Source organism: Sarcophilus harrisii, chromosome 2, assembly GCF_902635505.1.
Source record: "Sarcophilus harrisii chromosome 2, mSarHar1.11, whole genome shotgun sequence".
NCBI classification, from domain to species: domain Eukaryota; kingdom Metazoa; phylum Chordata; class Mammalia; order Dasyuromorphia; family Dasyuridae; genus Sarcophilus; species Sarcophilus harrisii.
Window position 1 is genome coordinate 36,658,558 of NC_045427.1, and position 15,761 is coordinate 36,674,318.

General features: G+C 43.3%; 1 protein-coding gene across 1 annotated transcript; it reads right to left on the minus strand.

Annotated features, from left to right (window-relative positions):
* Window positions 1-333: 333 nt before the first annotated feature.
* LOC111718722 (cyclic nucleotide gated channel subunit beta 1) lies at window positions 334-4,467 on the minus strand. The gene is given in 8 exon segments (XM_023495212.1): window positions 334-357; window positions 359-407; window positions 961-1,000; window positions 1,754-1,793; window positions 1,916-2,033; window positions 3,427-3,496; window positions 3,732-3,789; window positions 4,315-4,467. Coding segments are annotated over 8 exon segments (552 nt in total).
* Between the last annotated feature and the right edge of the window lie 11,294 nt (window positions 4,468-15,761).

Consider the following 15,761-nt stretch of genomic DNA (forward strand, 5'->3'; position numbering starts at 1 on the left):
TGGCAAAGCTGTGGATGATGGGATCTCAACTTGACCAGCAATCTTTTGCACATGGGCTGAACGCTGCAAACTACACCTTGGAGCAAGTGACCAAAGATGCCCTCAGATAGAGGGGATGGGGACAAAGGGAAGCAGGGGCTCCGGATTACTGTCCCTGATGTGAGGGACAGAAGGGTGAAATGAAAGAAAAGCTCACCCCAGCATCATGCCAGGAAAAAGCTTCCTTTTGCAAGCTAACTGTGCTTTCTAACTAGGTGCTAACCTTGAGGGAAGCTAGTAATGGCAGAGCTGAAATTTGAACCCAGATAACCCTCCTGCTCACCTCCTGAATTTTCAGGATCTGGGGTGGAGGCTGTGGCAACATTTTCTCCAAACTGTGCACCAGCCATTTCATGATTTTTCCAGCCCTGCGAAGAAGAGGGGAGGGAGGAGAACAAGCATTTATTATGTGCCAGGGTTTACAAATATTCTCTCATTTGTTCCTAACAACTGGTTATTATCCTCACTGAGAAAACTGAGACAGAGGTTTCCTGAAAAATCCCTTAAAAGAGCTTAGCAATTCTCACACCAGAGGTGCTAGTCTTCCCTTAAAAGTCCATACATCAGTTAGTAACGCCCATAAGCCCCTTGCACGGGGAGTGTAAAAGACAGAGGCAGCATGTTGTGGGAATATTATCTGGGCTCAAATTTCAGCTCTGCCATTACTAGCTTCCCTCATTTTGCCTCCTCTGTCTCCTGACTCCCAGTTGGGGGCTTCTATTAGACACCACACTGACCAAGAGCCAGGGAATAGACAGTCAGAGCAAGGTCCAACCAGAGCCCCCATCTCCCTTTAAAATTCCCAATCATTCTAACCCATCCAAATATGGAGCCATCACTGGCTGCCCTCCATGAGTCACATAGAAAGACCTCACTCCTCTGAAGGTCCAGTTTCCTGGGGTCATGGGTTTGGAGACTTACCCCTTGTCCTGGCTGTCGGTGTTGTCATTTGGTGCCAGCCCTGCAAGGATCATAAACCAAAAGAGATCAAAGGATGGGGTCTGTGCCTCTTCGGGTACCTGGGGACTATGGGCTGGACATCTCTCAAAAAACTAAAAAGACAGAGTCCCCTTTTGCCTTAGAGGGCACTTACACCCAGTCTCAGAAACCAGAAAGAAGGTAGAAAGGGAGGGAGAGATGTAGGGAGAGGGAATGACTTCATCTCGTAGCTCAATTCTGAAACTACCTTGTTTCCTTTCTCTTAATTATGAGTCTAGTCCAATTTCTGTCTTGTGAGAAAACTTGTATTCAAGTGTGGGAATTGTGAGAAAACCCTCTTGCACTGTTTGCACCCCATATTGGTCAATCAGTTGCTGTTTCCTTGTTCCTTTGACTAAATACAGACACTTGGTGGGAGGATGACACTTCTTTTTCTGGTCTCACCTTTTCATTTTTCCTTCCTCCCAACTTGGAAAATCCCTCATTTTTCCTCCAATTGGAAATTAGATTACCTAACCTTGTATCCTGGTTTATATCCCATTAATTGATTTTTTTTTCATAAACATCTGTCTCAGGCCACAGTACCAAACTGATGAGATCTGGTCTCAATTTATTATATAATTGACATACACTGCTTAATAAATTGATATTCTTGAATGCTCAGAACTTTGTTTCTCAGTTATTTCAGATTACACCCATCACAGAAAGGAGAAAAAGAAGGAAGAAAGGAAGGGAAAGAAGGAAAGAAGAAGGCAATAGTTCAGTAGGTCCTTACCTGGGTTCAGTTGTTCATTCCCAAGAGTCTGTGCTCCAGCCTGCAGAGAACAGATAATGCAGAAAGACTCAAGACTAATCGCCTATAGTACCTCCCATTTCTAAGAACACCGAGGCAGGAAACTCAGCACCAGATATGCCACATTGGGTTCCCCTCAGGTACCTTGTCAGGAACATTGGTATTGCTTTCCAAGTTCTGAACTATTAATGCCTGGGGAGGCTGTGGGACGACTCTCTGTAGCCCCTTTGTCATTAACGTCAGGATCCATCCACTGGAATTGCTGGAAAGACAAGAGCCATGAGAGCAGTCAGGTCAGAAGTCACTACTCTCCCTCACTCCCCCTCCTATCTCTCTGCATCTTTTTGGCCTCAGACTCATGAGCAGGGATAGATTTCAGGGATTCTATGAAGTTGGATGGGAAAAAATTTCCATTTCTCTTTCAATATATCTGATTTCTTTTGTAATTTCTACCAAATTTTACCAAATTTAACATTATTCTGAGGAATCCATAAGCTTCCCCAGACTCCAAAGGGGGACATGACATAACAAAAATTAAGAACTAGTATTCTGGACACTGCCCCTTCTTCCCACAGCCATTACCAATAAGCTACAGTCCTCCTCCCAGGACGTCCACCCTTCCACTCCCAGCCATTTCATGCCCTCCAGCCACTGACCCACTCTCCCTCTCCAAACTTATCTCCACAGCCCCCTACCACATACACTCTGTCTCAAGGCAGACTAGTCTCTTCATTATCTCCAACACTTGCCTCTAAGTCAGTGAAGTCCCCCTACTCCACCTATGGGTCTGTTTCCTCAATCTTTTAAGGCTCAGATCAAGTACTATCTATTCCAGAAATTCCTCCCTGATTGTTGGAGGGAGTTGGAGAAGTAGGATCCCCATTCATATTCCTACTCTTCCTATTTGTCTCAACCACTCTGAGACCGTAAAACAAGACAGTGAGATGTAATGACCTCTACGAATCCTTCCAGTGTTAGATCCAGCCCATGAAAACCTCACACTTTTGTGGGACGACCCAGCTAGTGAGGAAGCGATATCCCCTGGAATTGGCTACTGGAAGAGACTTGAGGAATCACACCCTCTGTCTAAAGAAGCAGGAATTCCCAGTGGAAGTAAGGAAGGAGCACGTTCTGAGCATGGGAGATGGTCTATATAATATATAATATTGGCCCACGTCATATATGACAGATCATTTATTTATTTTATTAATTAGATTATTATTATAAATTATTAAATTAATATTATTAAATGATTGAAATTATTATAATTAAATTGTTGATTACATTATTAATTGAAATATTAATCATAGTTTATATTATTTCTTTTCTGACCGATAATTTATTATTTAGATGCAATCAGGAGACATTGAAGATTCTTGAGGAGGAGATTGGCCTAGGTAGAGAACTATTCCTTATTAGTTTCACTCTGGCTAATTACAGAGGTTACTTATTTTGTGCGACCAGTCTAATTTTGCCACACGGCCCAAGAAACGTGATCACTCTACCTATTGGGGATTAGCAGCCATTAAAAAAAATCTGTGAGGTCTTTGCCCAGAAATGACCATATGCCTTGCTCCCACTCAAGTTCCCCCCAACCCCCACAGAAAGCATCCATGTCCTTTTGACAGGATAAGAGTCCCAGACAAGGAAGGTACCTGTTCACAGGAACCAGAGGAGCTTGAGCTGGATGAGATGCAGGCAGCAACTCCACGGTCTCCGGGGGGACTAGGAAAAATAAAGGCATGACGTTGAAGTCCAGTCTCCCCAAGTCATGGAACTGCTCACTTGGGCAGGGGCTGGACCAAAAGAGAGGAGACTGGGGGAGAGCCATGAGAATGGGGCGACCCAGCTCGTGAAGGATGCTGGGAGGGGCTGTTAACATTTAGCTTCTTCCACCCTTCCTCAGCTGGTCTCTGGAGGCGATGACTCAGAGGCCTCTTGGGGGCTTCCCTGGACTCACCCTCGGGGGTCTTGCCCTGGGGAGGCACTTCTGCACATCCTGGTGGTTCCCTTGGAGCCTAGGAAGATTCCAACAGAAGGGGTCAGAATCCTCAGCCACCCTCTCCAAGGCTCCGCGGTAAATGGGAACGGGCCCCAAGTAGTTGGAGGGGAAGGGGGCAAGGTGAGGGAAAGAGTGAGGGAAGACTCGGGAGGCTGCGATTGGTGGTAGAAGGGATGCTCGGTCAGGGCAGGGGGTCCCAGCTCTGACACTGGCCGTCTGGTCACTTCTCTCCCTATAAAGTGGGAATAAAGATCCTAATTCTGCTGACATCATGGGAGTATAGTGAGCAAACATTAAGGCAATATAGAAATGACTTCTCAGTGTGGAAGAGCAGGAGAAGCTGGCCTTCTGTGCCAGGCTCTAGTAGCTTCCTCCCCCAAGCTTCTTCCCAGCACCTGGGTAGCCCAGTGGCTAGAGCAGGAAGGATTGGAACCCTACTCAGATACTCAGACATTTAATCTCTTTGCCCTGCCCATCTCTACGATGGTGGTCCTTGCAGCGAGAGCAGTAGGCAGAGGGCAGCTCTGAGGACCAGTTTTACCTGCTCTGGCTCCTGTTCCTTCACCGGCTGGACCTCCTCCACTTCAGTTTCTGTCAGATCCGGCTCCGGCTCCAACTTTGCCTCCTCTTCTGCCCCGGTCTTTTGAGGGGTTCCCGGGGGCTGAGGCAATACCCTCTCAATCCAGCTGAGCATCCCTTCACCTCAAAGGAAGAAGACTGTTCTTCAGGCCTTCCCCTGGCCCGTCCCATGTGCCACAAAGTGTAGCCTCCAACCTCTGGGGACCAGTGGGAGCCACAGTGGGTCACACTCCCATTCCAGGAGAGACCAAAGGATTGCTTTTATCCCGACCAGGGGAGACAGAGCCGAAGCCGTCTCCTCTTCCTCTACCAGATCTCCTATTCCCTCTCTCCTTTTGACTCCCTTCCTCCCCAAACTCCACATATGACCATTTCTCTGATTGTGACTCAGTGAATAGAGGAAAAGTGATACAGTGGAAAGAATACTGAACGTGGAGTCCAGGAAAAGACCTCCAACCATGTGATTTGGGGCAAGTCACCATACCCAACTTTTCTAGGTTTTTGTCCTCCTTGTCTGTAAAATGAGGCACTAGCCTCATTGGTTAGTCATTGGACTAGCTCTAGAACCCAGAACCACAGCACTGCTGGACTTGCTCTGCAGAACAGTGGGGAACAATGTCCCTCGAGCTAGCTCCATCGGTCTCTAGGAAGTCTAGACCCCATAAAGTTTTCCCAGAGCCCAGAAGCTCTGGTCATCCACTCCCTTCTCACCCACTCATTTATTTCTTCATTCATTCAAGAGACATTTCTTAGGCATCTGTTGTCCAGTCCCTCCCCAGGGTGCTTCAAGCTTAGATAAGACAAGGTAGCTGCCCTCAAAAGCCCAGTAGAGAGCCAGGGACAAGCACAGAGATGCCTTAGCCAGCCTAGGTGACATGGAAACTCGCCAGAGAGGTAGAGGACCAAGTGTGGGTCACCTGCCTGCCAGGTCTCTGTGTCCAAACTCCCTGATGCTGAATCTCTGGGTTCTGGCTTCTGGATCCTTTGCCTGCCCCCCTCTAGGTGTCTAGAAGCCCAATTAATGAAGAATCTGATGAATTAATTACTTTGTTTGAGCCTCTTCTGGGTCCCAAGGTGGCCACTCTATGAAATGTTGTCATGAACTTTCACTAGCCTCTGCTACTTATTACCTGTGTGACTTGGACAAGTCATTGAATGAGCTAAATGATTTCTGAGGCAATATGGTACAGTGGTTAGAGCACTGGGCTTAGATATAAAGATCTGAGTTCAAATTCCACTTTAGAGGCTTATTGGGTATGTCATTCTGGGCAAGTCACTTTAAATTCCCTGTGCCTCAGTTTCCACAGATGTAAATGAGAGAGTTAGACTCAATGTTTAGCTCTAAATCTGTGATGCTAATCTAAACTCCCCTCTCCAGAACTTTAACTTGAAGTGCCTATCAGTAATTGAGGGGAAGCCCCACATAAAACACTGGCTGCCCTGAAATGAATTTTTTTTTATTTAAAATTTTTATTTTCTGCAAATTACATTTGTTTTTTTTTTTTTGAACTTTGAGTTGCAGATTCTTTCCTTTCCTCCCTACTCCCATTCCCAATTAAGAAGGCACATGTGAAGTTATACAAAACAAAAAAAGTATATAAAAATCATGTTCTAACAGCCTAATTGTGTGACCTTGGGCAAGTCACTTGACCCCAATTGCCTCAGCAAAAAAAAATATCACATTCTAAAAGAAAACATAGATTTACCCCATACACACATACACCAAAAAAACCCTCAAGAAAAATAAAGTCAAAAAGGAATCTGTATTTAAACACAAGCAGTCCTTTCTCTGTCTCCGGATAATATTTTTCATCATTAAATCCTTCAGAGAAGTCACAGATCATTGTATTGCTGAGAATAGCAAAGTGGTTCACAGCTGATCGTCTCACAACATTGCTATTACTTTGTACATAGTACATTTCAGCTTGCTTGAGTTATGAAGGACTTTTCTGGGTTTTCTAAGAGCATCCTGCACTAAAATGAACTTTTCAAGAGAATTCAGTTGAGGGGAGGAAGGAAGATGAGAGGCAGAGACAGAGACATCAAGAATTTCATCCCACTGAGATGCTGCTAAGGAAAGGCTCCCCAGGGGAAGATGCAAGGAGTGTCAAGACCAGGGAGAACCCACCTGGGAATGATGCAGGAGGGGATCACCTGAGAGCTTTCTCATTTGTGCTAAAGTTGTGCAAATGTTGGCAGAGCCCTCCACATTGGGAGCCCTGGGCCAAAGGCCAGATTGTCCCACTCTTGTTGCAGTACTGACCCAATCGAAGTTCTGTTTCAGATTATGGAAAACTATCTTGCCCTAAAACATTTTTCCCTCGGGTGCCTTCAGTTCTAGCATTATGGAGTTATTTCTTTGGATGGAAGCGAGTCTTTTCCCATTATCCTCCTTTAAACTATATATTTTATGCCATCTGCATCCAGAGAAAGAACTATGGAAACTGAATGTGGATGGAAGCATAGTATTTTCACCTTTTTTGTTTGTTTGCTTTTTTCTTTCTCGGGGTTTCTTCCCTTTTGGTGATTTTTCTTGCACAACATGGCAAATATGGAAATATGTTTTTAAGTATCGCATATGTATAATCTTGCTGTCTTAGGGTAGGGGGAGCTCAGGGAAGAGAGGGAGAAAAATTGGAAACACAAAATCTTACCAAAATGAATGTTGAAAATGATCTTTATTTGTATTTAGAAAAATAAAATACTAATGAGAAAAATAGATTGGACATAAAACTGTTATGTACAGCTTGCTAGTGCTTTACAATATATAATAAAGTTATTGTGTAAATTTTTTAAACTGTATATTTTAAAATGTATTCATGGGAATGCAAAATAGTTTATCAGACATGTTCCTCAATGGAAAAAACAGAGACAGGAGGAAGATATTGAGGACCCTGGTAGAAAGCGTTAAGTTGAACTTGGATAGTGAATCCAAAGAATAAACTTAACTGAAGTTGTAGTCTCATCTCTAGTCTTCTGGGAACCATTTACTCATTCATTTGTTCATTTATAAAATATCTATTGCTGTTGCATCTGACTCTTTGTGACCCCATTCGGGGTTTTCTTGACAAAGGTACTGGAATGATTTGTCATTTCCTTTTCCAGCCCATTTTACAGATGAGGAAACTGAGGCAAATAGAATTAAGTGACTTGCCTAGTGGGTACCTCCTATTTGGACAGTAGTCTACTACTGTCAATGCTATAAATTCGATTCAGCTCTTTCTTCTGGTTTTCCTACTTCCAGTCTCTCCCTCCTCTCCCCAATCTCCATGTAACCACCAAACTGCTATTTCCAAAATCCAGATCTGATCATGTTACCTCATCCTCTCCCTCCAATTCAAAAATCTTCAATGGCTCCCACTTGTCCCCCAGTGAATAAAATGCAAACCCCTCTGTAGACATTGAAACCCTCAAATACCGAACCTTTTCAGCATTACTTTACATGATTCTGCCTTCATATCCTACCCTCCAACCCAATCAAATGAGCCCCCTCACTATTCTCTGAAGAAAGCATCCTGTCCCCCACCTCCACCCCTTTGCATCAGTCGTGTCCCCATTCCTGGGAGGTATTCTGATTTCATCTCTGCCTCTTAGACTCCCTCCCTCCTTTCAAAGCACCATCTGGGTACACTGGTCAGACCTCTCCTAAAACCTCAGATATTATCACTCTCTACCTCTAGAAGCCACTAGGTAGATGTATTTACTTTCTTTTCTATGAGTCGTGTCTTCCCTGGAGAATATAAACCTTTGAGGGCAAGGACTGTTTGGTTTTTGTTATTTTTTTTTGGGGGGGGGGCGGAGTTTTGGACTCTTGATACCTAGCAGATACTTTAGAAACTGTAATTTTTGAACATTTGTTGCATTGAATGAGTATAGGGACCAGACACAGGACTGATGCTGGATGATCATCAGTAATTATGATACAGGATAGAAGGTGATGAAAGCAAAGGAAAGATCTAAACAAAAGGTTCTAGAAAAATGAGAGATCATGGACAGTTGTAGGTTCTCAGAGAAAGGGGTGAGCCCCCTAACCCGGGAGGTCTCCATGAGGAGACTGAAGAGCCCCTTTTTAAGAGTGTCTATAACATCCCTACAAGGAGGTTTCCCATTCTGCTAAAGTTATATTCCATAACTTTGGGGGTTCACCTTCAGCTCTGAAATTCTATGCTTCTACTTTCTGTGAAGTTTTTCTTGACCCAATCCTCATTCCCCCTCTACCTGGGCTGAAAAACTGGAGCTAGCTGGTCAGGTAAAGGCTTTCCTCCCTCCTACTTCTCCTCATTCTCCCGCCCATCAGACTTTTCCATTTCCACATTCTCTCCAGTCTCCTTCCCAACAAATGAGCCACAGAACAAAAAGAAAAAAGTACCAAGCTCCTCTGGGAACTAACAATGAAGTCCATTTTGACTCCAGGAGACACTGCCCATACAGAAGGAAAGGCAAGTTTTTATTTTCTCTAAAACCCGAGAGAATGAGACAGAAAGAGCTAATTTGGGCTTGCAGTAGCTCAGCAATGCCCACTGGCCACCCCATACCTTGATGTCTCGTCTTCTGGGAGATGAAAGGTTCCAGGAGAATGTAGGAGTCTCCCTCCCTTCCCTCGGTCCCATAGGAAGTCCCAGTGCCCAAGCAGTTACCTTATCGGTGTGACAGTGCACAGCCACTGGCCCACGCTGCTACCAGCTCCCTCTACAAGGCTTGCAGGGGCTCTAGTGGGATTAGAAAAAGGCCTTCCCACAAAGGGGATTAACGGAGATCCAGTGATATCCAGTGATAATGCTGAGAGACCGGACAAAAGGAGTTGTCACAGTGGGAGGCTGAGGTCACCCTACATCAGAGAAGGGGAATCTTCTCCCTTAGCCCCTCCCCAGAAATATCCACTGACCCAGGACTCAGATCTCAGCAGAGAAAGCATCCAGTAGGTCACTGGGCATTTAAAAGTATAGGGACATCACTGACACATCTAGAATCCTGGGATCCCCTGCCGTCTGCAGCCAAGCTTGGATGTGAAGGCGTGGGACCCTGGAACTCTCAGTGATTCAAGAAATATCTGAGTGTATGTGAGAGAAAAAGCCTCGAGAAGGTGGGGACCAAAGGAAGTGTTCCAATACTGAGGATGTCTGCCTAATATTTACAGATTCAATGCCTTCAGTGATTCAAGGGAAGGCATCTAAAAAAATCCCTATCCCCCAAGTGAATCAGCCTTGGAAATGAGGAGAGGAAGGGATTTTCTAATTTTCTGAGTTCAAGTGCAGCTTCAGAAACTTACTAGCTATGTGAACCTGGGCAAGTCACTTAACTGTTTGTCTCAGTTTCCTCATCTGTAAAATGAGTTGGAGAAGGAAATGGCAAACCACTTTAGTATCTCTGCCGAGAAAACCCTAAATGATTTCACGAAGAGTCAAAAATGACTGCACAACAACAACAAAATTTTATAAAAGCATTGAACATTAGTTCAATATTTACCAGACTCTGGCAAGCCCAATAAGGTTAGGGTTAGAGTTAGGGTTAGAGTTAAATTTTGGGTTAGGGTTAAGATTTAGAGTTAGGATTAGGATTAGGGTTAGGTTTTGGTTTAGAGTAAAGATTTATAATTAAGGTTAGGGTTTTTATATTCACTTTAAGGTTTAGAGTTAGGGTTAGGAATAGAATTAGGGTTAGCATTAGCTTTATGGTGAGGGTGATGGTTAGGGTTAGAGTTGGGATTAGCATTATGGTGAGAGAGTTAAGAGTTAATGTTTAGAGTTAGGATTAGGGTTAGAATTAATGGCTTAGAGTTATAGAATTAATGTTAAGTTTAATGTTTAGAATTAGGTTATAACTTGTTAGATTTAAAGTTACAGTATGGGTTAGGGTTTCAAGTTAGAGTTAAGCTTCGGGGTAGAGTTCATTATAATGGAAAATTAAAAAATAAATAAGATTAATGCTGGTTTTGCAGGATTTTACATTATCTTATGAGTTTGCAATCTAATCAGGTTTATAAGGTATATACACAAAACTTTATAAAAGGACAAAGTTTAGTTATCATTTTCCATTATAGACTTTTCCCTTCTCTTAGGCTCTTAAAGATTGTGTATTAGGATAGGCTAGCGGATAGAGCACCAGCCCTGAAGTCAGGAGGACCTGAATTCAAATCTAGCTTCAGACACTTAACACTTCCTGGCTGTGTGACCCTGGGCAAGTCACATACACAAGATTGTGTATTAGCACTGAGCTTTACATCATAGTCCAAGGAATATCTGAAACTTATGGTGGGGAAATTTTATGCATATCAAAGTGGCAATCCGAAGAATTCAGTCTCTGCTCCTGTCTCTGTAATCTTGAGCCAATGATTTCCTTCCTCTGGCCTCAGTTTACTTTTTTGTAAAAATGAAAGTGTTCTGCATACTGTACTACAGGAAATCCATTTCCCTCCCCCCCCCCCCAATGGCTGGAAGCAACCTTCAGACTTTCTAATCTCACTCATTTACGGATAAGGAAACTGAGGCCTTGGGAAATTCAGTAACTTGCGAGTCTCAGAGTTCCAGGAGATGACCAGTGTCAACAGGAAGAGCACAGCTCCTGTTCTGACTTGCCAGAAAATATGAATAGTGCTGAGCTGAAGATGAAATGCCTTTTGAGGGCTTTGTGTTTTATGTTTTAAATATCAGTCTTCAGAAAGTGTTAATAGATTTAGTTGCTGCTATTAGTTTCAGTCTTTCTCATTGCTTGTTTGCCAGGTTTTTGTGTTAAGCATCTCTTTTGTGTGGAAGGTTAATTGGAGTAGATGTTGAGCCTGGAAAAGAGCAGATTGTTGTGGAGGTGAGGGATGGAGAGACACAGTGTCTTCAAATGCTCAGAGGACTGCTTCTTCCAAGAGGGGAAAACCTTGACCTGCCTGGTCCCAGAGGCTTCCTATCCCACAGAAAGGAATAGACCAGCTTAAGGAGCTTCTGATCATTGGGGATCTTCACGGAGGTTGCTGGTAGTTGTCCTTCCTTCTGAAGAGGAACATGATACCATGACATAGAAGTGAGTTTGACTTGAGGGAGGGAGGGCTGGGCAAGGTCTCCTGCCTCACTTTCCCCTCTGGAGCCATCTGGGTCCAGTGGTCAGATCAGGACGACTGGGGATGGCCCTGGATGCAGTGGAGACCGTGGCCTTCTTAAGCTAAGGTCTTTAATAGGTCTCAGTTTCACTGAGGCAATATCCAGTGATTAAGGCCAGGTAAGAAAGCTACAGATGGAAGCTGGAGGAGCTTGTCCAAGGGGCTGTTCAGGGTCTTCCCCCTCTGGTCTGGGTTGGAGGAGGCGGCCTCTAAGGTTCCTGAATTCTAGAAGAGCTAAAAGAGCACTTTTGGTGTATCTCCCTTCGGTGCTATCTGAGTTCAGAGAGATTCAAAGGAGAGAGACACACAGAAAGAAAGAAACAGAGAAATACAGAGACACAGAGAGACCATTCCTGGCTTGACAGTTATCAGGTAGGATTTCTCAGAGGAGGCAGTTTGAGCCTAATTCTTCACTCTTGGGTACTTAGGGCACATAGAAAGAGCAAAGGAAAGCCTTAGGAGCCTTAGGAGGAGGAGGAGGAGGGCAAGCCCAGGGGAGATGGAGGGGGATGGATGGAGTGCAACATGCATTGAGGGGATACTCTAATACTGGGGTTCTAAAATTATCTTGACACTCTGATGGGGCTTATGGATCCTATTTCGGAATGATGCTTTTATTTTTCCTTTTTATTAAAGCTTTTTTTTTTAATTTTCAAAACACATGTGTAGACATTGACCTCTACAAAATCTTGTGTTCCAAATTTTCCCCCACTTTCCTCCACCTCCTCCCCTAGATGGCAAGCAATTCAATAGATGTTAAACATATTAAAATAGATGTTAAATCTAATACATGTCTACATGTTTATACAATTATCTTGCTGTACAAGAAAACTCAGATCAAAAAGGAAAAAAATGAGAAAGAAAACAAAGTGTAAGCAAACGACAACAAAAAGAGTGAGAATGCTATGTTGTGAGCCCCAGAATAATGCTTTTAAATGCAAAAACTATGCAAGATTATGAAGGAAACCAGTGGTACTGAAGTAGAGACTCCCTCCCATCCAAGTTCATGAACCCCCTGAAATCTACCCAGAAGTCCATGAGCTCTAAATTGAACTCCCTGGCTAGGAGATAATGCCTTGAAAGGTAAGGAGAGGGTCAGATTGTGAAGGTGTGGGGGGTGGGAGGTTAAGTGCTCAGGATGGAGTGTCAAGAGATGTGCAGCTGACACTGGAATGGGAGAACAGTCCTAAGGGGGACTGAAAAGATAAGACAAGGGAGCAGTCATTTGTCAAGAAATAAAAGCTCTTGGGAAAGAACCAAGGCATTCTTAACTGCCTGTGAAAGACAGCATCACTGAGCCATGGAGACAAACCACATTCCTGCTGCCCTTGGAGAAACTAGGAGGGGTTGAAGGAGGGGAAGGAGGGAGGCAATTTGCTCTCTTGCTCTCAGTTTCCTCAGCTGTAAAAAAAAAAAAGTGATCACTAAATGTCATATGAGCCCTAAAGCCCTTTCCTGTTCTGCATCCTAAATGGGAAGATGGTAGACTAAGTCCCACGGGCAAGCAGCCCAGGGGGAAGGCTGTCTGTCCCTCCAGACCTTCTCCTCTTCCTATTTTCCTCTTGCTTCCTGTTCAGGTCACAAACCTGGAAGAGGGGCAATTTCCAGAAGACCTAAGGTAGAATGAGTGTCATTGAGCTAATCCAGGATCTGCTGAGGCTGCCAATCTTCCTGATCCTTTTACCACTGACCTCGGATTTCCAGGGCAGTCTCTAATCTCCACCAGGAACTATGTTTACATACCAGTGAAGAAAGAAGGCAGCCAGAGCTCTCTTCTTCCCCCTCCTCCCCCCTTCTACTGAGTTTTCAGAACAATCCTCCCATTGCTTTTCCACAGAAGGAAAAAAAAAATAAAACAAAAGCAACAATCACCTCATTTTATCTTCCATCTTAAGATTTTGCAACAGCTCTTTAGGAGCTGAGAGGTCCTTAGAAATTATAATAGCTACCACTTATATAGCATTTGAAGGTTTGGGAAACACTTTACATATATTATCTCCTCTGCTTGTCACGATGACCCTGGGAAGCTAGTGCTATAATTATCTTCACTTTATAGATGAGGAAACTGAGGCAGAAATTGTCATGCCCAGGGTCTCATGATTATTTAGTGCCTGAAGTATTATTTGAACTTGGGTCTTCCTAACTCCAAATCCTAAAATCTGTGGACTTCACCACTTCGTTGCTACAGCATCAGTTACTGACCAACAGCCTGGGTGCGACAAGGAGATCACAGTATCCTGGAACTGGAATGGGCAGAGCACTGACTTTGGGGTCCAAATTCTTGTTCCCAGATTATTCCTCCTGTGTGTCTCTGATCAACTAAATATCATCTTCAGGGTTTCTGTTTTTTGTAAAAATGTATTTGCTCAATTAAGGGGCTAGATGGTGTCCAAGGTTCCATCCAGTTCTGTGATTTAGCTCCAGTTTGCTCCTTTGACATATTGGGAAACTGAGACCCAAAGGGGCAAGTGACTAATCCATAGTCACACAGCTGGTAAGCAGCAAAGTCTGCTTTCTTCACTTAAAGCCCAGCATCCAACGCACTGACACTAGTGTCAGAGGCTTAACTAAGTAGACCTTAAGTCTGATTCCACTGCCATGCCTGGCTCTCTGTTAGGATTCCCACTAGGAAAGAGGATTATATGGAACAATAATAGCCATTCTTCGGATCTGAAATGTCACTTTCTGCATCCGTGCTAACCTTCCCAAGGTAGGCTGGTAATAGCAATGTGTGCGCTGTGGTGGATATTGCCTGTTGGACCTTTAGTCACAGTTGGGATTCAATTCCCACCAGAGATAGACTAACTGAACAGGTCATTTAATTTTTCATAGTGTCCACTCCCTCTTCTATAAAATACATCAAATCCTTGTTGTATCTACTTAAACCAGTGGTTCTCAAACTTTTGTTTTCAGTATTTTTATCCTATTAAAAATTATTGAGGATCTCTCCAAAGCGTTTTTGTTTATCTGGGTTATATTTATAGACATTTACCATATTGAAAATAAAAACTATTTTTGAATTTGTAGACCCTCTAAAAGGGTTTCAGAGATCCCCAGGATTCTCTAGACCACACTTTGAGAACCACTGACTTAAACGATCAAGATTTCATAGCTTAAAACTGGAAGGAGACTTTGGGAACATCCTATATATCTGGAATGGAACTGGAAATAGAGAATGAGCTGAATCCAAAATTAAACTGGTAGAAGGGAGCAGATTAAGTTTGGAATATGGAAAATTGTAGTTCTGATCATAACCAGTCATGAGTCTCAAAGATTCAGGATGAACCCTGTCATCCACCTCCTGACAGTTAGCAAACAAAAAGCAATGGATTACAGTTTTGGGCCTGGAGTTGGGAAGAACCAAGTTCAAATCCAATCTCAGTTATTTACCTAGCTGTGAGACTCTGGGCAAGCCAGTTAACCTCCATTTATCTCAGTTTCCTCAACTGTAAAATGAGAATAATAAAAGCACCTCTCTTGCAAGATTATTGAGGATAAAATGAAATAGTATCTGTAAATCTTCATCAAAGGGCTTAGCACTTAATAGGTGGTGTGGTATAGATCTTGGGAATGATATAATAACTTCCAGGCTACCTGATCTTGGGAATGATGTAGTACAGCCCCTAAGCTATCTTGACTTAAGAATGATGTTTCTTTCCTTAAGCTACCTTGCCTTAGTTTACCTTGGCCAGAAAACTGAGTCTAAAAGATTGCTAACTGTCAGATAACAGTCTTCCAGACAGTGATAACAGAATACTTGGAGCTAGTGAGCATCAATAATGAAATGACTAAAATTTATGGAAGCTCAGTACAAAATTGGATGTCCTCCCCTTGACCTAGTGATGTTTCAGGCCTAACAACACCCTCCCTGACTTACACCTACACCCAGGATGCTCCCAGGTGCACAAAGTAACAGCCTGATTTTTCAACTCTACCTCTAAGCCACAAAATTAATGTTATCAGTACCCTGATTTCTCTCACTTTCCCATAAATTTACCTGTTTGCTCCTAGTTCTTTGTTATCTTCCTCATCTGGAATTTAATTGGTGTTACAATTATAATAAACTTTATCCCTTGATTGGGGATGGGTCTGAGCCTGTAAATTCTTCAAGACACCTCATGTCACATATCTGAAACATTTGGGGGATCTTAATGAACCCCAGTATTTTAAGATACTCTTCACACCATCAGTAGGTGCTATATAAATGCTATATAAATAAAAAAACTTATTCCTTTCCCTTCCCCAGACTGAGAACTGTATTTTTGGACATGCAGACAACGCAGAAATTAGTTTTACTTAAACATGCATATTTGTTCAAAGAA